The following is a 24,784-nucleotide window of genomic DNA, read 5'->3' as shown; positions in this document are numbered from 1 at the left end:
TGGGATGGGCCAGGTGCTAGCAGGTGGGACTAGATTGGGTTGGGATATCTGGTCGGCATGGACGGGTTGGAAGGGTGTTTTCATGCTGTACATCTCTATGATTCTATGATACTGCATAAGTTTAGTCAGTTCGTTATTCTCAGTTGGTAATATACAGCAAACTCTTAAGAGGATAGCAAGGTGGATGGCACCCAGGAAAGCATTGGAACAGTCTAAAGATAGTTAGGACTAGGCCTGAAGCAATTTGGGATGTTCAAACACACTGAAAGCAGAGAAACCTTAAGTTTTGAATCTAGTTTGGGATAATAATAACAGCTTACACAGAACATGCTTGTTTCAATCAAACATTGACGACACAAGCACACGTATACAAGATACAATGCAAAATCTTACCTCCCAACTTTTGGCAGCAGCATCGAAACCCTCAAATTCTACTGCATAAAAAGGACAAGGGCAGCAGATGCATTGGAACACCACCACCTGCAGATTACCCTGCATGCTATAAACAAGTCTCACTTAGAATTACAATTGCATTCCATCAGTTTCACTGGAATTCGCTGGAATTGCACTGGTATGCACCTGCACTCCATGGATTGCAGCAGCTCACAGTGACGGATCGTCACCTCTTCAAGGGCACAAGGAATTTAGGAAAGATACCTATCAAATATGGAGGGCAATTTCCATACCAAAAGCAGTATAAAGATTTCAAATTAGTTTTTCAAACCACAATACTATTTGCATTGTTGAAAGACATATTCATGATATCCAAAAAAGTGTGCAACCAATTTAGGAAAACTGACAATTGTGTGACAAACAGAGTGTTATATCAAGGAAGGCCATTCAGTCCATGGTGTCTGCACTGCCTCATTAAATGAGGGTCATTATCTAGTGTCAATCTCCTGCTTTTGTCCCCCCAATACTCTTGCACGTTAGTTTTATTGAAATAATCAATGTTGCCTTAAATACCTCAATCGAAGCTGCCTCCACCAATTTCCAGGTGGTGCATTCCATACAACAATGACATGCCGAGTGAAAAAGATTTTCCACAATTCACCCTTGCAAAAAGAACAAGGGACTGTAGATTTAAAGTAATCTGCAGACGATGCAAGTGGAAACAGTTTCTCCCTAATACTCTGTCCATGATTTGAAAACCTCCATCAGATCTCCACCACTTAGCTTTTTTTCTTTCCAAAGAGAACTGTTCAATCTTGGATCCATTCTTCTGAATCACTTCTTTCCTTTATTTTACATAACATTGCGGAAATGATCTTTTCGTTTTGAAACAGATTGTAATTTGCAATGCACAAAATAGTTTTAGTGGAAGAAACACAGCTTCTTTACCAGGTCACTACCATAATCACCAAACCACATCATTGTAACATCAAAGCACATGAACAAGTACTCTGTATTATAGACTTCAATATGGTTTGTGTTAAAGCCATGTCTGTAATAAACAGGGCATATAGCATCTCTCTCTCTCTCTGCTAATCAGTTACTCACCTTCAGTTACCAAATCAAGAATGGTGGTTTCCGATAAATTTAAATAATGCAAGCATGCTTGTCCACACTGATATTGAAACACAAAGTTCAGCAAAGTAAATCCAAAGAATAACAGATTTAAAAGCAAATTAGGAATTTTTTTTATTGAAGTTTTCCTTTGAAGAGGTGAGATCATGTAAACAATGTCATAATTGAAGAATGGGCTTTATTCACAGACAGCATCTTGTAAACCCCATTTATTAAAAGAAGTTCACACATTTGAACAATTATCAATAAATGTGACCACTTAGTAGGAATACATCAGTTCCATTCATCTAATTGTTTAGACATAAATAGCCTAAAAACCTCTTCATTCAAGGTGACAACAGAAAGCAAAGAAAACTAAACCTTTCATATCATCCTTTATTCCTCTGATCAATACTACACGTGTTGATTATTGCGATTATAAATGGCACTTGTCATATGGAGCAAAGCGCACACTTAGCTTGTGAAGTTGCTAAGTAGATGAAAAATACAACTTGCTTATGCAAAGAACAATAGCTCTTCAAAATATCCAAGTATACAAAATATAAAATATCTTAAATATTTAAACACTGCATGAAAAATAGAAACCGTATCAAAATAATTTCTTTAAATCCTTTCCCCTTTCCCTCTTTGCTTTAGACTAGTGAGATTTAAGTCCAATGGTACCCAGAGGATAAGCATATGCTTTACCCAGCACAATCCGGTCCCTTAGAAGTTTAAATAAGACATAGTAGTTACAAAACAGTATCAGAGCCAAGGAAAGTATATGGTTCCATTTTTCTGACCGAAGCAGAGAATACAGTTGATACAGCACTACACTGCCTTCTATGAGGATGAGGAGATTCAGTATCCGTAATGGCTTATGGAACAAAAACTGCAAAAGATTATATGGAAAATAATTAATTCAACCAGCTGCAGTACATTGATTTAATACAGGCATCAGAATAAGATATAATGAAGAATCAGAAAAATCTAAAGATAACTAATGCTTATGTCAATTTGTAAGCATGCAATAATGCAATTCACTTAACCAAAATTCAACTAATTTGAGGGATGCGAGTGTCACTTGCAAGGGAAGCATTTATTGCACAAACTTAAATTACTGTTAACTGATCTATTTGGCAGGCCATTTAGAGAAATGGGTCTGGACCTGGACCTGGACAGACTAGATCAGGCAATTATGAAGAGATTGGTTAGACTGGGATTATTTTTCTTGGAGAAGAGCAGACTGGGCAGGGGGGACATATTTGAGATGTATGACATTAGGAGGATAGATAGGGTAGACAGGAAGGAATTTAACCCCTTTGTGGAGAGATCAATGACCAGAAGACATAGATTTATGGTAAGGGGTAGTAGGTTTAGAGAGGACGACAGGAAAAACTTTTTCTGTCTCAAGGATGTTGGGATTGTGGAACTGTCTGTAAGGATGGTAGGGGCAGAAATCCTCATTGCTATTAAATAGTAGTTAGATATACACTTGCAATGCCAACAAGAGTGTGGGCCAATTGCTGGAAAATGGGATTAAAATAGATTGGTGGTTTTTGACTGGCACAGATTCAATGGATTGAAAGGCATTTCTCTCATGCTATAGACCTCTAAGACTATGACTCTATAATGATTTCCTTTCCTAAAAGCACATTTGAGAACCCAGATAGAAAAGTCCAGTATATCGGTTTTATTCCAGACTTAGTTAACTGGATTTAAATTCCAAAGGTGCTATGCTGGGATCTTTGTGGATCATTAGTGGTGACTTCGGAATTAGTTCATTAACATGCACCATAACTATACTCTGACAATGGGGGTTAATTTGAAATAAAAAACAAGATGTAAACATTTAGTCACTTTCAGCACAGGTTACCATTTACGCATCTCTTGTTGCCACAAAAGGGGTGGCAGTGGTGTACCTTCATGAAACACCACTTTCCTGGTGGTGAAAATTGAACAATGACAAGGGACAAGTTAGGTGCGATGGAACATTCTCTACTTCCCTCAATAAATATAGCTCCAAATCAAGACACCAGAACAACCAAGCAGCAAGTCACACAGTCTTCTCTTGCAACACCTCCCGAACCAATATTTACCACTTTGATCAAGGGCAGCAAATGCATGGGAACATCAAGATTGAAAATGTGTTGCTGGAAAAGCGCAGCAGGTCAGGCAGCATCCAAGGAACAGGAGAATTGACGTTTCGGGCATAAGCCCTTCTTCAGGAATGGGAACATTATCAGGATGCACAGCATCTTGAAAAGAAATCACCATCCCTTCTACCATCACAATTTCAAAGCCGTAGAACACATTGCCTAACAGCACTATGAAAAGTTTCTTTATTACAATGACTGCAGGACCTTAAAAGTTTGCATCACCACCATCTTCACAATGGCAATGAAGACTAGCTTCGTCTTTGATACCCATAATCAATGAACGATTTAAAACAAATTACTTTTGCATTATTCATCTTAGCAACGAAGTGATTGATTTATTCAACAAAATAGTATTTAAATGAAGTATCCCAGTAAGATACAATATTAAGCTTCATTTACAGAAGTTTACAGTGAATGACAGTAAGGAAATGAAGATGTGCCTCAGTTTGTAGTAAAATGTAATATTGTAATAGGAAATAGTTCTTTCACTCTGAAAAAGGGAACAAAAAAGGGGGGTGAATTAAGATCTTCATGAACGGATTTCAAAAGTACTTAAATTGCAAATTAATGTATGTGTTCTGCGAACATTTGTTCTCACTTCAGTGTAGAACATTTTGATTCTTAAAAATATCTATTCCTCAACCTTTTTAAAAAAAAAAGGATTTCAAAACAGCAAGAACTACTTACATAAAATCTGGCATGTGATACATCAGAAGGCACTGCTACATTATAAGGTCCTATAGCTTTATAAAGGCATCGATTGTGTCGTACCAACACACCTTGTGGCCAAATTGTGGTTTCAGACCATCTGAGAATAAAATTAAAAACATTTAACATAACAATGTAACATATTGCCCTGGGAGTTTCCACTTGGGAGCAATCAATGATCTGGGTGCACATTGTGTTGGGTTTGGCAAATGCTTTTTCCTTTTAACTTTCTGTACTCTTCGGTGCATTTTGGCAACTGTAAAACCTAAGAACCAGCACAATTGAGTAGCATTTCAAACTTTTAAAAACAGGCTTTAAAAAGTATTCCTTCACATTCTTGAAAGATCATAATTTGCTGCAGTTTGATTACTGCAGCTGAGAATTGTACAGAGCTGTTTATTAATTATGAGCATAAATTTAACCGTTTTAGTAAAAACAAGTCAAAAACTTTGAAAATAGGTGTTCTTGTATCTAAAAAAGACATTGTAAAATCTTTAAAAGCCTCTCACAGCCTCCACACAAGTACAAATCGAAACTCACTGTAGCATTTAATTGGAACTGGTAAATGGCCAGTTGTGGCTGCAGGACAATTCTAATGTAAAGTATTATGAAAATTTGATCTGTACCGAGCAAAATTGCACTTGGAATTCAGCTACATTTTGTATTGGTTTGGCCAATTTCAGGCAAATTGCACTGGTACCCACCCAGCCTTCCAACTTCCCACAGACTCCTTATTTTCCTTCCACAACATCCCATCCACTTATTTTCTGATTCAAATGAAAAAGCCATTAATTTATACCACTTATTAGAAAAGTTAACTTTCTTTCTTCATGTTATCAAACCTGAGTGTTTACTGAATTTTCAGGTTCTCTCTCAGATTTCCAGCTAATTATTCCCAAGGTCCTTTAGATAAGTCGAAATTAGAAATGTTATTTAGCTGACCAAACTAGTTAAGATTAAAAAGCAACCTTACTCTGTTACCTGCCAAATATAAAATAAAATTAAATCTGACTCCGGAAATATCCACTACACTCTGGAGAATCAATTAGCAAGTTAGTCAAGGTTAGTAGGTAATCAAAACATTTTTATGATTAACTTACAAGACACAGTAGGAAGCATGCAGCTTCCTGCTCAAATTGAAGTACATTGGATGCTGCCATACATTTTACATTTTAACATAAAGGCTAATGTAAGCAGATAGGTTAGTATATCCATCATAAACATATCTTTGACTATGACTATGTATGTGTTCCTTAAATATAAATGTTTACATAGTTGTCAGATGGTCCTACTCAAACTCACCTGAAAAGGCTCGACTTGCCAAGTTTATTTTAAAGTAGCCAGACATTGGCTTTACTATTTAGTTTTAGATCCTAGTCTATAATTAAGGCATTTTCTGACCAGTTCATGTTTTCATTTAGTAAATGATACTTTAGATAGTTAAGTGAAACTAAATGAAAATAACTTACATGTGTTGTGGCGTGTTACTGTATGAACCATGTTCCATTTTTTGCCATTTCCCCAGATGAGCAGCTGATTTATGGAGTAGATCACAATATCTGGGTGGCAACAGCTGGCTCATCAGCATTACAAAGGCATTAACCCAAACCATTATGAGATGCTCACAAGACCACCGCATGTCATAGTACTGTGTACTCTGTAGGGGAGAGGTTTTAAACATTAGTTATTCAAAAATAACTCTGAACAGCAAGGAAGGAAATAAAAGCATGAGCAAGCCATTTGACCCCTTGAGACTGCTCCATCATTTAACTAGATTGCAGCTGATATTCTCCATCAACACATTTTCCTGTACTATTTCCATTTTTTTTTAAAAATTAGCTATCACCAATTCCTGTCTTGAATATATTCTATAGTGGAGGTTCTGTAACCCTCTGGGTTGGAGAATTTCGAAGAATTCTGTGAATTAAGAAACTTCTGCTCCCATCAACCCTAAATGACCTAAACCTTACTTGAAGGTGGTGTTCCCCGGTTCTTGACTCCTGCAACTACCTTATCAAGCCCTTTAAGAGTCTTATAGGTTTCAATGAGATCACCTCTCATTCTAAGTACACAGGCCTTGCCTGAATCTTCCATAGTTGTACTCTCCCTTTGGCAAGTATATCATTTCAGAGGTGAGGACATCAAAACTATACACAATACTCTTGATGCAATCTCTGTACAATTGCAGCATGCATTTTTATTCCTGTAAATCAGATCCTCTCCATCCACTCAATTCACAACTCTGAAGAAATTCTTATCTCAAACTTATGACAGACCCCTTATTCTGAAACTATTTTTAGTTTTAGACTCCCTAGTCAGTGGAATCATCTACCTATTTACACAGTCAAGCCAATTTTGTGCAGTCCAATGAGGTCATTCCTCTCGTCTACTCAATCTCACCTGATGAACACACGACCTATACCAGGAAGCAGTATGGTAAATGTTTATTGCACTCCCTCTCAGTTAGCATAACTTTCCTTCTGTAAGGAGGCCAAAATATACCCCACACTCAACTAGCCTTCTTCAATCACTGGCAAACCCAACATAAAAAGTGCAATGTAGTGAAAAATTCATCTTGGCCCGTGGAACCAAATTGTAAACCAGTTTTTCTTTGTGCCAACCAGATTACTAGCTTCAGGAAGAGATTATTGTGAGAAAATAGAAATTTAAAAAAAAATCCCACTTGTATTCTCCTGAATCAATGCACTAACTTATGGAAGTGCATTCTATACATTGAGCCATGCAGCTAAGTACCATAACATTTGTTGCTCCCTTGTTGTACAGAACGTTTCACAAAGAATTTTACAGGCACTTATAATTAAAAACTTGAACTAATCTATGGCTTCTTGCTTAAAGGACAGAAGAACTCAGACACCCACACCACTTTAGGTTCCAGAAAGCAAGGTATTGTTTTGTAACAATATTTCTATTTTGCCACCACTAAACTAGCACAGACAGGACATCCTACATGAATTATTTTCAAGATTTCTTGTTCTTTACTTTTGTTTGTTTTTGTTTTATAAAAAGAAAATATCCGAAGTAAAATTATTTAATAAAATTTGGTAATTTATTCCAAAATGAAATAACCAGGGTAATGGCATGAATACAGAATTCCTGACTAGCAGAACTTAAAGTGTATGTTTAGCTACAATCCAAGTGGCTTGCGAGACATGATTACAAAAGCAAACTTTTTGTTCGAATGACAGTTACAGCTCTGCTTGCCATCCACAGAGTTTTTTTTCTACTCTAACATGCCATTTACACTGATTCAGAGATGCTTCACACAGACAGTAAGGTAGGTTTTTTGTATAGAGTTAGCATAACACTCTCCCTGAAGCAGAAATACATAGGTTTATGTCCCATTCTATAATCCAGGCTTATATTCCAGTGTTGTCAGAAAGAATGCTACACCAGAGATTGTTTGCATCTCATCTGAAAGACTGAATCCCCATTTGCCTCCTTAGGAGGACATAAAAGATCCTATGGTATGATTTTGACAGACAGCAGGACAGTTATTCATGGCCTTGATAATATCCATCACTCAACCAAAACAGTGTGGTCATTTTCACGTTACTGTATGCAGAACCTTTTTGGTTCACTCACTGGCTGCCATGTTTCCGTACAATATGATTATACAGCTATTGGGGTACTTTTGATATGAAGAACTGGGAGAATGCCAAGGCACTGAAAAATACTAAAGAAATAAAAGGTATTTATCATCCTTTGCTTCTTGAGAGAGACCAATGATAATTATTGCCTGAGGATTACAATCAGACATTTAAAAGATAGCAAATTAGCATTTTCCAATTCCAACTTGGGTTTGGGCTAGTTAGCATAAAAATTGAAATTTTGTGACCGGATTTTAACAATTCATTTAAAAACATTAAACAAAGAAACATGCTTAAACATTACAATGGCCTATACACAGACGGGAAGGTATGTTAACTAGATGCAGATGGAAGCTTGGATTCCCATTAGAAAGAGATCTATGTTTATGCATTTTCCTTTGCAGAGTTCTTTAAAATTTTGGAAAAGTAAAATAGACAAAAGTTAACTTGGAGTAGCCTGGCAATGAAAGTGGGCCAGACACAGCTTTCTACTTCTCTATCTGACAGATGAAACCTGGCACACTATGGAACAAAGCTATGAACAGTTGCATTTGGTTAAATTCAGCATTCCTTGCTAATTGATTCACTGCATATCATATGGAACAACTGGTCTTCTCACTTCAGCATGTACAAAAACAAATTGCATGGTAGTACAGAAGTTAAACATTAAAAAGAGACAAGTCAAAGATTTTCTTCTTGTACTCATTAATAAAATTAAAAGTCAACTGTTTTGTTTCATATCCAGGTTAATGATGACTCAATCAGCACCCTCTTCTCATTCTGTATAAATTGGTGTCCCTTTTTCCCCCCAAGTCTGTTTTTTGTGTTCTAGTTCTGATCAGTGCAGGATAAAAAGCTTCAATTTCTTGTCTCCTTCCAGTTACACGTGTTTTAGAGAGAAAAAACAAACACCTAAGTAAACTCACCTTTACAAAACAAAGAGGCAAAAATGCTACATAGTAGGCACTAAACAGGGAATTGAAGAGAACCTCTTTTATCCTTTTATTAAAATCTGCTTTTAGACATTCAACCTCATTTCGAATAAGGTCTGGGGAGAGGGGGCAAGTGTGAGCAGGGATAGATGTTGGGTTATTGAACTGTTCTCTGAATGATTCTCGGAGAAGTGTGAAAAAGTCCTTTGGCCTGACCATGACTGTTTCCAGCTGGTCATTTAACAGGAAGCCACATTCAGCCGGTAATGGTTGAGTCCTATTTTCCTGGTGGAAACAACACAGTGGCACGTAAACACCAAATCTGAAAAAGAAGTGAGAAAATCACCAGTGACTGAAATTACAAATATAATGGCAATCCTGTTAAAATAGAAATTAATAAGTCCAGAGGAAATTAACAGATTTAATTTGTTCAATTAGCCCATTATACAATTATTACTATTTATGATTCAGAGCCTGTCCTATGGGCATTGTAACATCAAATACATTTGGGGCGGCACGGTGGCTCAGTGCTTAACACTGCTGCTTCACAGCACCAGGGTCCCAGATTCAATTCCAGCTCGGGCAACTGCCTATGTGGAGTTTGCATGTTCTCCCCTTGTCTGCGTGGGTTTCCTCCCACAGTCCAAAAGATGTGCAGGCAGATGAATTGGCCATGCTAAATTGTATTAGGTGCATTATTCAGAGGGAAATGGGTCTGGGTGGATTACTCTTCAGAGGGTCGGTGTGGACTGGTTGGGCCGAAGGACCTGTTTCCACACTGTAGGGAATCTAATCTAAAAAAGGTACGAACTGAACAACTTTGGCCCAGATTATTCTTTAGTTTCATAGGCCCAGATTATTCTTTTGTTTCACTTACCTAACCTATGTACTACTGAATGGCTGTTGATTTGGATTGGTGTCCAAAGAAGGTTTGCAACAAACTAAAAATCACCTGTGCTGAATCTAAAATATTAGACTATTTTGGTTATGTGTGGTCCATGAAATAAGAAAGTTTATAAATTTCAATCATTTTTCTTATTACAAAATCAGAATGAAAGCACCTTTCTGTATACCTGCCTCCTATAGCTTATCCTTCCCTTCAAAAATCTCTGTTCAACATGCTAGATTTTATTTCACTCTTGATTCTTTTACAGGATGTGAGCATCTCTGGCAAAGCCAGCATTTTCACTCCTCCCTGATAAAAAGGTGATGTACAGCATGGAAATAGACCCTTCGGTCCAACTCGTCCATGCCGACCAGATATCCCAACCCAATCTTGTCCCATTTGCCAGCATCTGGCACATATGCCACCAAACCCTTCCTATTCATAAAAGGCATCTGGATGGATGTATGATGCAATTGTACGAGCCTCCACCACTTCCTCTGGCAGCTCATTCCACACACTTATCACCCTCCACGTGAAAGGGTTGCCTCTTAGGTCTCTTCTATATCTTTCCCCTCTCACCCCAAACCTACGCTCTCTAGTTCTGGACTCGCCCACCCCAGGGGAAAGACCTTGTCTATTTACCCTATCCATGCCGCTCATGATTTTATAAACCTCCATAAGGTCACCCCTCAGCCGCTCCAGGGAAAACAGTCCCAAGTATTCATCCTCTCCCTATAGCTCAAATCCTCCAACCCTGGCAAAATCCTTGCAAATCTTTTCTGAACCCTTTCAAGTTTCACAACATCTTTCTGATAGAAAGGAGACCAGATTGCATGCAATATTCCAAAGTGACCTAACCAATGTCCTGTACAGCCACAACATGAACATGAAATCTTTTTGAATCACTTAAGTCCATCTGATGCAGGTATGTTATTGTTGTTAGGAAAGGTGTTCCAAAGTTTTGCCCGATGACAGTGAAAGAACAGCAATTTTGTTTCCTATTTACAGGCTCTGGCAATCACTGGCTAGGTCAGCATTTATTGCCCAGAGCACAGTTAAAACTGAGAATGCTAGTGGATCTGGAGTCCCATGTGATTCAGACCAGATAAGGATGATAGATTTCCTTCCCATAGTGAACCAGATGGGTTTATACAAAAATTCAGAATGGTGATATGGGTTCTGCCTTTATTCCAGATTTTTAATGGAATTCAAATTTCAACCTCTGCTATGTGGAATTCAAACACATATCCCCACAACATTAACCCAGGGTTCTAGATCTGCAGTGACATTACCACTACACCACTATCTCCCCTAGTTCATAATGTGTGGGGCTTGGAGGGGAACCTGGAGGTGGTGATGCTCCTATGCATCTGCCCTTGTCCTTCTGGATGATAATGAGCTTGGGTTTCAAAAGTGTCAAAGCAGTTACTCATTTCAGTTTTGGCAGTCAAGCAGGCCTTAGCTACTTAATCTTTGTTTTCTTTCAAAGAGTCACAAGCAAAACACAAATTCACCAGCTTTCTAAACACAAAGTCTGGTATTACTGTCAAAGTTCTGCCCAAAGCAATTGACTTGAACAATTCCACAGAAAAGTTACAAATCCAATTTGATTTTAATCATAGAACCATACAGTATAGAAGAGGGGAGGTCACTCAGTTCATCACAATTTTGTCAGCTCTTCGGTCAATCTATTCAATTTGTCCTATTCTCTTGTATTTTCCTCAAATGCCTACAAAGGTTCCCTGTTCAACTACATACTTAAATATTTGAGACATACCATTTAACCTGCTTCTAATACTATTTCAGTGTGTACCCAGTCCATAACTCACTACATAAAAAGTCTCATTGCAACAAGCCCCGAAAAGATTATTCTTATATTATTAATCAATTGTATCTTCTTGTGAGACAGTGGTTTTTACCATGGCAGTGAACTCTTAAATGTTGCCAATCATCATGTTATTTTTGACCCAGACAGTGAAAACACTTTCTCCCCACTTTGTCTGAATTTAGATAATCTCTTCAGTGTACTGAGGTTCTTACATCCTTAAAGAGAGTTAATCTTTTGGCACAACATTTCAGCTGAGGCTTTACCAGAGGTTTATATTTATTTCACTGAACTCTAGACCTATATTAAAAATAAAATCAGATCCTTGGCTTCCTTAAGAAAAAAACCCAGCTATGCTGCATCATCACATCATGACATAAGCACCATCCCCTGAGGATCTGTATCTAACACAAGAATGGATTTCAGAGGATCATGATTAGGTGAAGCACTCATTATAATTTTTATACATTGTTTTTAGAAAACAGTTAAAGTTTCAAAAACTGAAATTTTAATGAACCATTTAGAAGAATTGATAAACAAAAAACATTTTTTCCTAATAGCCAGCAGTAAAAATTACATACAGAATACTTACGGGTATCCAAGGAAAAGGAGATTTAGTACAGAATGATTCCGAATAAGATTGACAAGTGTCCAGCACAGTACCCAGCCACACAACGTTAGCAGTACCAAACGGGCCACTATCAACAAAGTGTACCACACTATAGAGGTTGTACTTGTTTGAGACGCCTGCAAGAAAGAATGATATTAACTGGCTAGATTTAAAATTTTAATCATGTCTAGATCAAGTAATTAAATAAAATTTTACACCAATTAACAGGGAATCAATGTAATCAGTTCTACAAACAAAGTCTGCAGATGGATACCATTGGAATGCCTGCACGAGTACCATTTCTTTGGAGTCAGGCCAGGATAAAACAACAAGTTTATGATAATGAATATTATCAGCAACATTTTTACCTCAAAAAAAAACCCAACAAACCGAAATGGTAGAGTAGAAGTAGGCACCGCAATGAGATGCAGGTATCTTTTGTGAAAAAAAGCGATTCCGATATATTGAAATATCATAGGAAATATAATAGGAATATAATAGGAAACTCTAACCAATTTTTGCAATTTCAAAACTGCACTAAGCTCACTGAAGCCTGGAAAATTAAAACAGTGAATGCACCAGGTTATTGATGATACTTTACATTGTACAAATAATCTAGTTGTAACACTCACATATGCTCTTATGAAAATCAAGTAATAAACTATGAAGATTTCCAAACTGAAATGGAAAAAAATAACACTATGTCACTAGTTTGCAATTTTTATTTTTTGAAAAGAATCACATTATAGGTTGACACTAGCTTCTACTCAGCCAGGCATGCACATAGTTCTTGCCACAAGATAGTCAGAAGACTGTTTTGAAGATGACAAATATGTCCACATACTAAACTCACCTCTGAAACAAGGGTCCAAACCAGTCGTCGGGCCAACATTATAGTAATAAATGCTGCCAAATGATAGTCAATCAGATGAAAGCTCTTTAAAGAAAGAAAAGTTAATATTTAAGCAAAATGATCACTCATTGTTACACAAAAAACATTTGCACAGATTGGGTTATTAAGGCAGAAATGCAATTTCAACGTCAGACATCAAGCTACAAAAACAACAATATTCTGTTTAAGTCAAGAAAGTCCCAAGAGGACACAGACATTTTAGGGATGTTCTCAGGGCATTCTTGAACTGATCCTACATCCCCACTGATTCATAGGAGCCTCTAGGCTGCAAGAACTCAAAATAGAAAAGCAACTTGTAGAGGGCACTGAGCAAGATACTTTTATCAAGAGTATGCGGAGGTCAAGATCCGAGAGATAGTGGACCTCCCAAAGTAACTGTCTGCTGCTTCAAACATCACTTGGTAGCATCTGCAACACACACATTGAACTTGTTAGCCATATTATGCTGATTGGAAGTGGAATAAGTCGTTCACGACCCCGCCTACCTAAGGATTATTAGCCTCATCAGTCTTTGTACTGATTGTAGACCAGTCAGAAGTCCTCACAAACATTTTATGAAATGCAATCTATGAATCAAAGCAAGTCAACAAGTAGGATAGTCAGATTGGATATTTATTCAAGCTACACAACTGCATGAATATTAAGTTCAATGCAATAAAATACTTTGCATCTAAACTCCTGAGAATAGAGCCATCAGTTAAATTAATTGACAAAACAATATAGGATTAAAATGAATGCCTTGTATATGAACTTCAGCACGGAGAGAACATGGAAGTTTGTAAGCAGAGAACTTTTTGCAGTTTCAGAATGTGAATGATTAATAGTATTACTTATTTTCAACCAGGGTGTAGTGATCATCCCAGAGATCAGAGTGAGACGTAAGCAGCTGAAATTCCCTCAAATTTGAAATAAAAGAACTTCAGCTTTCGAGATTCCAAGATTCTAGAATAGGCATGAGGGGATGAAGAATGGGGGGAGATCAAAATGAGGTATAGAACAATGAGGGGACATCAAATTGATGTATTCAAGATAATAAAAGGTGTGGATAAAATAGACATGGAGTGGATGCTTCCTCTTGTGGGGCATTCTGGGACAAGAGGTCATTGTATTAAATTTGCTACCCCTTATTCTAAGACAGAGTTGAAGAGAAACTACTTCTCCCAAAGGATTTGAATCCTTGGAATTCACTATCCCAAAGTGCAGTGGATGTTGGGACAGGGAGTAAATTTAAAGGAGGCATTAGACATATTTTTAGTTTCTAATGGGTTGAAGGGAGATGGAGAAAAGACAGGAAAACAGGGGTGAGGAGCATATCAGCCATGACTGAATACCATAATCCTGCTCATATATCTTATGAAATTTTATGCACACATTGCTGAAACTCACTAAAATCAAACACTCAATTGTAAAACTGATCAAAAATAATCTGTAGACTGTAGCATCTATTCAAAATGAAAGTTACTTCAAAACAAAGGAAAGAAAAATCCCCATCCAGCTAAGTTACAAATCCCTACTCTAGATTTAGATCGTCAAACCATTGCTTGCAGCATTGAATGTTCTGTATATCCTCACTAGTATCTCAAGACACACATGGTTTAAAACAGGTGACCCAAAATTTGTCTTTTTTTTAAAAAAATCATTCACAGGATGAGGGCACCACTGATTAGGCTAGCATTTATTGCGTACCTCTAATTGCCCAGAGGGATGATAGTCTTTTTAAGAACTAGGTTTCTTCAGTGAATGATTTCTTGCAAAAGCACCTTGTTCCCACTAACTTATCATGTGACCAAATTGTATGGAGTAAACAATAAACAGGAAAGAGTCCAAATGAAGTTAGTTACAGGATGGGTAAATAAAGGGTCTTGTTGAGTTTGGTTTCAAAGAGGTTTGCTGCTGGAAACTGCTTTCATGCACAGTTCAATTGGTATGCTGGATAGGGAGTAAAAGGATAGAGAAAATCTGATAATTGAATAACTAACAGAGTTTACCTTTTGGAATTGCTTGGCTGAGAAAGGCAAGATTTTAAAACAAATAAATACAGTAACATGGCGTGTTTGAGTCAAGGTGACAATACTAGCAATGCCTGTGTTGAGCTGGGAGTCTACATTCATGGGATAATTATAGCAAACCTGGAAGGATAACTTTACAAGTAGTGAGTGGAAGCCCTTGAAATCTCAATCCTAACAGGAATCTTTGAAGCAGTACCAAACTAATTGGTTAACCTAACAATTTCTGATAACTATCTGACTTGAGCTTATTGTGGATGTAAGTCAAATGGGCAGAGAAGGAAAGTGGAATTAAGAAGTTTGGTTAAAGTATGTGTTCCTTGCATTTTTAATACCTTTCACTAAAACAAAAAGTGATCACTTAAGGCAAAATATAGCTCTAAGTAAATCATTCCTTCTTCATTTCCTGAAGAAGGGTTTATGCCCAAAACGTCGATTCTCCTGCTCTTTGATGCTGCCTGACCTGCTGTGCTTTTCCAGCAACACATTTTTAAGCTCTGATCTCCAGCATCTGCAGTCCTCACTTTCTCCAAATTTTTAATCAGTAAAGGAATTAAGAATCGCAAGGAAAAGGCAGGAAAGTAATTTTGAGGATTATCAGATAAGCCATGATTTCATTGAATGGCAAAGATAACTTGGGCTGAGTGACCTACTTCTGCTTCTTAGATTTAGATTACATTACAGTTGGAAACAGGCCCTTCGGCCCAACAAGTCCACACCGACCCGCCAAAGCGCAACCCACCCATACCCCTACATTTACCCCTTACCTAACACTACGGGCAATTTAGCATGACCAATTCACCTGACCTGCACATCTTTGGACGATGGGAGGAAAGCGGAGCACCCAGAGGAAACCCACGCAGACACGGGGAGAACGTGCAAACTCCACAAGGAAACCCACGCAGACACGGGGAGAACGTGCAAACTCCACACAGTCAGTCCCCAAGGCAGGAAATGAACCCGGGTCTCAGGCGCTGTGAGGCAGCAGTGCTAACCACTGTGCCACCGTGCCGCCCCATATGGTAATTCTCTTATAACGTCATACTTCTATTCCCATGTGATCTCACTTTATAAGAAAGTCGTGCAAGACCAGCACCATTTAAACTAATGAGGCTGGAATCCATGTTATAGCCAATAAAGTAAGGAAAGTTAATGTTCTATAAATATCCGTCTTAATTCAGTCTAAATTCAGCAATTGTGTTAAAGCCAATTCAAGTTGTAGAAACATGTGCTTTAGGAGAACCACCTGTAATTATAGTGATAAACGCATTATTCAATTTGAACAGACACACTGGACTTTATTTCATTGCTTAGTTGAACTCAAACATTGTATTGTGCACGATGAACTCCAATGGACAGATAGTTACAAAGGTCTCATTACTTGGACTTCATAGCAAAAACAAAAACTCACCAGTGAGGTAGAAGCTGCAGGGTGATTGTATGGAAACCACCAGACTGTTTTATAGATGTTAATGTACTGGACAAGGAGGGCCATTAGCAAGTAAATGAAAAAAAGAAGCTCAAAGACAAGGCATCCATCTGTTGGAAGGTCAGGAATACGGCAGTGGCGAACAGGTTCTGGGGTTATCAGGGCAGTGATGGGAGGGGCTGACAGACCAATGGCACTGCCATTCCTGAAAAGGGAAAAAGAAAACTCACTGTAACACAAGTAAAGATTTTAAACAATATAATTTAAAGTAGCTCCACTGATTTGTTAAAATGCATGAAAAAAAAAGTGCCTTCAAAATTTAATTTGCTAAAGGGACAAATCTCAGAAATATCCCCCAAGGATTCAGGATTTTTCATAATTTTTAAGTGGATGCATTACAATTAAATCACATGCTCATTAAATGTGAATTCCCCATGGTCACTTCAGTTTATCGTAAATTGACGACCTTAACTAGTTTTAATAGTCAAAACATATTTATTATCTTTGCAGAATAGCTAAACCATAAATTAGAAAGCTTAACTCCTCAGAGCCAACGCATTTGATTCATGAGCATGATCAAATACTAGGCATCCAAACTATAGTACAAATAGGTTTTGTATCATCTTGACACACAAAAGAGAAGTGGAAGAAGCCCCCCCCCCCCCCTATTTTAAGAGTGATATCTGCAGCAATCACACCTGCTGATTTAAAAAGGTCTTTCTCAAGCACACTTTCTCAAGCACTAAGCACACTGGGATAAAAATCTACAGGTGATTAAAAATAAATTACAAATGGAAAACATGAATCAATCTTTTGCATTAATAACCTGGAAATTATTAATGATAAGTGATTTGGTGGCCAAATAGTGCAGTTTAAATTTTTGCAACTAGATGGAACTAGTGCACTTTATAATTGCTAGAGAAATATGACCTCCCCAAGCAGTTTTTGTTTACATGGAATACATAGGCATGTACCATGGAGCCCAAGGTCAATGACGTGCAAAAGCTCAAAATCATGTTCCCACATTTTTACTTCAAGTAATTTGCTGACCCGAACAGAACATGTGTTTTGGTGATGATATTGATACCAATAAAGCAACAGCACTTTCCAAGCCTTCCAATTTGAAAGAATTCAAATAAAAAAAAAAGAGCAAAACTAAAAACTGATTTAAGTTGTGCAGAGTTTCAAAAGGAAGACAGAAGTAGTTTGGAATAGGATTATTCTGAAAAGCAGCAGCTAGTAATAAGACTATGATTAATTAAGTACTCACAAATAAAAAGGCAGGTAAATTCTGAAAACTAGGGAGGAGAACTATAAGAGCTTGTTGCAACAAAACAAAATGATATGGGAATGTTCGAGCTCAAGGAATCTGTATAAGAAAATTCTGTATAAGAAAATTCTATTAAGCCAGAAACCTGCACTTATCACAGGAAATGGGATCCAGGGTTACAGAATGTATTTTCATGGAATGTGGCAGGTTATTACATATTTAATGTATGAATGGTTGTTCAGAATCAACACACCACTATTTGGAAATTGATCACCATCTAAAGAAAGATAATAACTCAATCGAATGATGTGTAATTGTATGGTGAGGACTTTCTAGATGACCCTGAGCCATAGAAACAAGTGTCACTCAGTCCTGACCTTCGAGCTTGGTTCGCAGAGCTCAGAAGGAAACTGTTTAAAGGTGAGGGGAGAGAGACCGCTCTTGACATCAAGGACTGCATTCGACCAATTGTGGCATCAAGCAGCCCTAGCAAAACTGGAAATCAATGGATATCTGCTGGTTGGAGTAATACTTGGCATATAGGAAAATGTTCATGGCTGTTAGAGGTCAGTCAACTCAGCTCCAGGATGTCCTGCAGGAGTCCCTCAGGATTGTGTCCTAGGCCCAAACATCTTCAACTGCTTCAATGATCTTTCTGCCATCATAAGGTCAGAAGTGGAGATGTTTTCTGATGACAGCACAATGTTCAGCACCATTTGTGACTCCTCAGATACTGAAGCAGCTCAAATGCAACAAGATCTGGACAATATCCAGACTTGGGCTGACAAATGGCAAGTAACATTTGTGACATAGGAATGTCAGGCCATGATCATCTCCAATAAGAGACAAATTAACCAACCTGTAACATTTAATGGTGTTACCATCACTGAATTCCCGACTAATCATCATCCTGGGAGTTTCAGTTGACCAGAAACCGAACTGGAGTCACTACAAACACACAGGCTACAAGAGCAAGTCAAAGGCTAGGAATACTGCGGTAACTCACCTCTTGACTCCCCATCTACAAGAGACAAGTCAGCAGAGTGATGCAAAGCTTGCCTGGATGGGTACAGCTCAAGAAGCTTGACACTATCTAGGACAAAGCAACTGCTTGACTGGCAACACATCCACAAGCATCCACTCCCTCCACCAATGCTCAGTACACACTGCTATTACTATTATTACCTATAAAGACGCAGTACAAAAATTCACCAAAGATCCTCAGACAGCACTGTTCAAATCCACAACCACTTCCATCTAGAAGGGAAAGGGCAGCACATATTGGAAACACGACCACCTGGATTCCCCTACAAGCCACTTACTATCCTGACTTGGAAATATATCATCTGTCACTGGGTCAAAACCCTAGAATTCACTCCCTTAATGGCATTTTGGGTCAACCCACAGCAGGTGGACTGTTTAGGAAGGCAACTCACTAACATTTTCAAGGACAACTAAAGGTGGGAAATAAATACTGGCCAGCCAGTGACATCTACATCCATCAGATGAATAAAAGGTTGCCTTGTTGAGCACTATAGTGCACTATGGCATGGCCTCACTGACTTGAGCCTGCTGCAAGCCTTCTTGCAGTTTCTTCCTGTGTAGCAAGATTGTGGAGATCTGAAGCAGTGTCCCCTGTCCACACCTACCAGGTCCCAAACCATGAGCTGTCTGAAAGCATTACTGCCCCACCCCCCACAAACATATGGCAGCCAGAATGGCAAGGCCCTCACAACTAGGAGAATGTCACAGGACAGCCACCAAAGTCCATTCAGATCAGAGTGACCATCTCCCTCCATGACCAGCTCAGATAAGTCCAACATCTTCTCTACTTTACCCCACTGGCCTCAAGCCATGATCTGCCAAAAGGAACTCTGTGGCTCTGACTGCCTTCATAGGAAGAGGTAGAGAATTGCTAATGATTCAGGGACAAGCACCAAGCTAGCCAGCAGCAAGTGAGGGAGGCCAAGGTCCCTCAACCAACCAAGGAGGAGAGACAGACTGAGCACTGGCCTGGAGGAGACTGTAGAGGCAGAGGCAGCGACAGCCAGCAAGGGGCATTGTAGCTCTTTAAAGACACTCCAAAAAAATGGCCACAATGCTATCAGGAACAAGTGAGGGCTCCAGCTGGCAGTTCTGCAACACAATGAGAAAAAGGACTGCCATAAAAGATCCTGGAAAAGCGCAGGTCAGGCAGCATCCAAGGAGCAGGAGAATCGACGTTTTGGGCATAAGCCCTTCTTCAGGAATGAGGAAAGTGTGCCAAGCAGGCTAAGATAAAAGGTAGGGAGGAGGGACTTTGGGAATGCGATAGGTTAAGGTGAGGGTGATAGGCTGGAGAAGGGGTGGGGACGGTGCGGTCGGGAAGAAGATTGCAGGTCAAGAAGGTGGTGCTGAGTCAGAGGATTGGGACTGAGATAAGTTGGGGCTGGTGGGGGGGGGGGGGGGGGGAAATGAGAAAGCTGGAGAAATCTGCATTCATCCCTTGTGGTTGGAGGGTTCCTCGGCGGAAGTTGAGGCACTCAGGAAAGATTACAAGGATGTTGCCAGGTTTGGAGGATTTGAGCTATAGGGAAGAGGCTGAATAGGCTGGGGCTAATTTTCCCTGCAGCATCAGCAGCTTAGGGGTAACCTTATAGAAGTTTATGAAATCATGACAGGCATAGATAGGGTGAATAGCCAAGGTCTTTTTCCCCCAGGAGTGGGGAGTCCAAAGCTAGGAGGCATAGGTTTAAGGTGAGAGGGGAAAGATTTAATAGGGTCCTAAAGGGGCAACCCTTTCACATGGAGGGTGGTGCATATATGGAATAAGCTGCCAGAGGAATTGGTAGAGGCTTGCACAATTACAACATTTAAAAGGCATCTGGATAGCTACATAAAAAGAGAAAGGGTTTGGAAGGATATGGGCCAAATGCTGATAAATGGAACAAGATTAATTTAGGATAGCTGGTTGGCATGGACAAGTTGGGAGTGAAAGTCTGTTTCACCTCTATGACACTGCTTGGGAAGTCTAAGGAGAGTCTAAAATTTAGAACCAGACGTTTCAGGTTAGAAATGCCTTTACATGCAAAGTATGATAGAATTTTTGAAACTTTTTTAAACTGCAACCGATACTAGATCGGTTGTAAATTGTAAATTTGAGATTAATCAGGTTTTGACAGTCTGAATTGAATGGCAAAACAGATTAAGGCAGCTGGAAGACCCTCTCTTTCTGGTCTTCCTAATCATAATTGAACAAGCATAAAGCACAGTATCACTGTGGTACTGCTGAACTCAAACGTCCTCAGTAGAAGTAGAATTCACAGGAGTCATGGACAAGAGTTTAGAATTCTCAGTATTTAAAGAGGAAAGTTACAGTTTATAATTTAATATTTTTAGATTCTTTCAAACCAAAAAGTACAAAATTTTCCCAAGTGAAAGCCATCCAAAAGAAAATCAAGTTTTCAGAATCATTTGATACAACATAAAGCTTTCTGTCGTCAACAATTATCTAATCTCAGCCTGAGCAACAGGACAGGAACTCAATGTTCCAAGGCCTTCTTGGAAAATATATGAAAAAAAGAAAGGGAAATGTGTCTTCAATTCCCACTCATCTACGGGGGACAAGGGAGCAAATAAACCAAACATACAAAGTTTCTTGACAGGCTTGTTTGAAAGTATTACTTTTATTTTTCTCAATGGAAAATATGTACAAGACAATGCAATTACAGAGTATCTAACTGTATCCAACTTGCATTTGTACAATCCTTGAAAACATGAACATAAACTCTCAAAATTACAACAAATCAGTCATTCCTTAATCCTGGGCATCTAACTTTACGCAAGATCTGTACATTGTATAGGTTTTTAAATCTAATTTTCTAGTACTCGACATAGCTGCATTTTCTTGGAGATAATTAGTTCATATCTGAACTATATATGCAAAAAAAAGTCAACCAAACACAAATGTTCACTGACTACAGACAACATGGATGGTGGTCTCTGACCTACTTCAAATTTTTATAAACTTACCTCTATGCAATTATTTATATTTTGACATAATGAACAGTCCTAGATATTGAAAATCTCTTTAGGTGCAGTCTATCTGAGCTGATAGATAACATTTGTTAATTATGTCTACTTGACTTGCCTTTATCATCTCGAAACAAATTGTCCGGACATCCATCCCAGTTCAAGTACAACAGAAAAACTGGAGGACATTATTCTGTATGAGGAATGTGTCTAATCTGTAAATTTAGTTCCAATAACCCACCTCAAAAACATTTCAAATGGTCTAGCAGTCAGTCTGTTGCAGAGTTAATAGCAATCACAGCATGGGAAAAGCATGGTGTCTTGATTTTAACTCCTAAATGGCACAATGGTCAGATGTTTGGTGTGAACTTTCCCAAAGTTGTTCTATAATCGACCAATTGAAATTTGTTTATTATTTTTAAATAAATCAAAGGATCATTCCTCAACAGTTTAGAGACACAAAGAAATACAAATCTCAGACACGACCTGTTCCCATATTTGACAATATGTTTAAATATGAAATTATGTAAAACCAATGACTGTAGATGCTGGAAACCAAAGTCTAGATTAGAGTGGTGCTGGAAAAGCACAGCAGTTCAGGCAGCATCCGAGGAGCAATAAAATTGACGTTTCGGGCAAAAGCCCTTCATCAGGAATACAGGCACCCGTCTCTCACTCTTCTCTCCACCCTTCAGGCTCTCTGCCTGTATTCCTGATGAAGGGCTTTTGCCCAAAACGTCAATTTTATTGCTCCTCGGATGCTGCCTGAACTGCTGTGCTTTTCCAGCACCACTCTAATCTAGACTTTGGTTTCCAGCATCTACAGTCATTGGTTTTACATAATTTCATATTTAAACATATTGTCAAATATGGGAACAGGTCGTGTCTGAGATTTGTATTTCTTTGTGTCTCTAAACTGTTGAGGAATGATCCTTTGATTTATTTAAAAATAATAAACAAATTTCAATTGGTCGATTATAGAACAACTTTGGGAAAGTTCACACCAAACATCTGACCATTGTGCCATTTAGGAGTTAAAATCAAGACACCATGCTTTTCCCATGCTGTGATTGCTATTAACTCTGCAACAGACTGACTGCTAGACCATTTGAAATGTTTTTGAGGTGGGTTATTGGAACTAAATTTACAGATTAGACACATTCCTCATACAGAATAATGTCCTCCAGTTTTTCTGTTGTACTTGAACTGGGATGGATGTCCGGACAATTTGTTTCGAGATGATAAAGGCAAGTCAAGTAGACATAATTAACAAATGTTATCTATCAGCTCAGATAGACTGCACCTAAAGAGATTTTCAATATCTAGGACTGTTCATTATGTCAAAATATAAATAATTGCATAGAGGTAAGTTTATAAAAATTTGAAGTAGGTCAGAGACCACCATCCATGTTGTCTGTAGTCAGTGAACATTTGTGTTTGGTTGACTTTTTTTTGCATATATAGTTCAGATATGAACTAATTATCTCCAAGAAAATGCAGCTATGTCGAGTACTAGAAAATTAGATTTAAAAACCTATACAATGTACAGATCTTGCGTAAAGTTAGATGCCCAGGATTAAGGAATGACTGATTTGTTGTAATTTTGAGAGTTTATGTTCATGTTTTCAAGGATTGTACAAATGCAAGTTGGATACAGTTAGATACTCTGTAATTGCATTGTCTTGTACATATTTTCCATTGAGAAAAATAAAAGTAATACTTTCAAACAAGCCTGTCAAGAAACTTTGTATGTTTGGTTTATTTGCTCCCTTGTCCCCCGTAGATGAGTGGGAATTGAAGACACATTTCCCTTTCTTTTTTTCATATATTTTCCAAGAAGGCCTTGGAACATTGAGTTCCTGTCCTGTTGCTCAGGCTGAGATTAGATAATTGTTGACGACAGAAAGCTTTATGTTGTATCAAATGATTCTGAAAACTTGATTTTCTTTTGGATGGCTTTCACTTGGGAAAATTTTGTACTTTTTGGTTTGAAAGAATCTAAAAATATTAAATTATAAACTGTAACTTTCCTCTTTAAATACTGAGAATTCTAAACTCTTGTCCATGACTCCTGTGAATTCTACTTCTACTGAGGACGTTTGAGTTCAGCAGTACCACAGTGATACTGTGCTTTATGCTTGTTCAATTATGATTAGGAAGACCAGAAAGAGAGGGTCTTCCAGCTGCCTTAATCTGTTTTGCCATTCAATTCAGACTGTCAAAACCTGATTAATCTCAAATTTACAATTTACAACCGATCTAGTATCGGTTGCAGTTTAAAAAAGTTTCAAAAATTCTATCATACTTTGCATGTAAAGGCATTTCTAACCTGAAACGTCTGGTTCTAAATTTTAGACTCTCCTTAGACTTCCCAAGCAGTGTCATAGAGGTGAAACAGACTTTCACTCCCAACTTGTCCATGCCAACCAGCTATCCTAAATTAATCTTGTTCCATTTATCAGCATTTGGCCCATATCCTTCCAAACCCTTTCTCTTTTTATGTAGCTATCCAGATGCCTTTTAAATGTTGTAATTGTGCAAGCCTCTACCAATTCCTCTGGCAGCTTATTCCATATATGCACCACCCTCCATGCGAAAGGGTTGCCCCTTTAGGACCCTATTAAATCTTTCCCCTCTCACCTTAAACCTATGCCTCCTAGCTTTGGACTCCCCACTCCTGGGGGAAAAAGACCTTGGCTATTCACCCTATCTATGCCTGTCATGATTTCATAAACTTCTATAAGGTTACCCCTAAGCTGCTGATGCTGCAGGGAAAATTAGCCCCAGCCTTTTCAGCCTCTTCCCTATAGCTCAAATCCTCCAAACCTGGCAACATCCTTGTAATCTTTCCTGAGTGCCTCAACTTCTGCCGAGGAACCCTCCAACCACAAGGGATGAATGCAGATTTCTCCAGCTTTCTC

The 24,784-nt window shown here is 38.4% G+C and overlaps 1 protein-coding gene across 4 annotated transcripts in view; it reads right to left on the bottom strand.

Moving 5' to 3' along the window:
* Positions 1-1,888: 1,888 nt before the first annotated feature.
* Positions 1,889-24,784, bottom strand: part of tmem39a (transmembrane protein 39A) — a 76,262-nt gene continuing 53,366 nt past the window's right edge. For all 4 annotated transcript variants that reach the window (XM_043700964.1, XM_043700965.1, XM_043700966.1 and 1 more), the window contains 7 exons: positions 16,565-16,787; positions 13,088-13,171; positions 12,217-12,371; positions 8,908-9,235; positions 5,843-6,030; positions 4,353-4,473; positions 1,889-2,398 (listed from right to left, as the gene is read on the bottom strand). In XM_043700964.1, coding sequence (XP_043556899.1) covers positions 2,165-2,398; positions 4,353-4,473; positions 5,843-6,030; positions 8,908-9,235; positions 12,217-12,371; positions 13,088-13,171; positions 16,565-16,787 — 1,333 coding nt within the window. In that variant the 3' untranslated portion in view covers positions 1,889-2,164. The remainder of the gene's footprint in view (positions 2,399-4,352; positions 4,474-5,842; positions 6,031-8,907; positions 9,236-12,216; positions 12,372-13,087; positions 13,172-16,564; positions 16,788-24,784) is intronic.

Source organism: Chiloscyllium plagiosum, chromosome 12 (genome assembly GCF_004010195.1).
Source record: "Chiloscyllium plagiosum isolate BGI_BamShark_2017 chromosome 12, ASM401019v2, whole genome shotgun sequence".
In the NCBI taxonomy this organism is placed as follows: domain Eukaryota; kingdom Metazoa; phylum Chordata; class Chondrichthyes; order Orectolobiformes; family Hemiscylliidae; genus Chiloscyllium; species Chiloscyllium plagiosum.
Note: the sequence above shows the minus strand (reverse complement) of the source record. Positions and strands in the feature narration are given on the sequence as shown.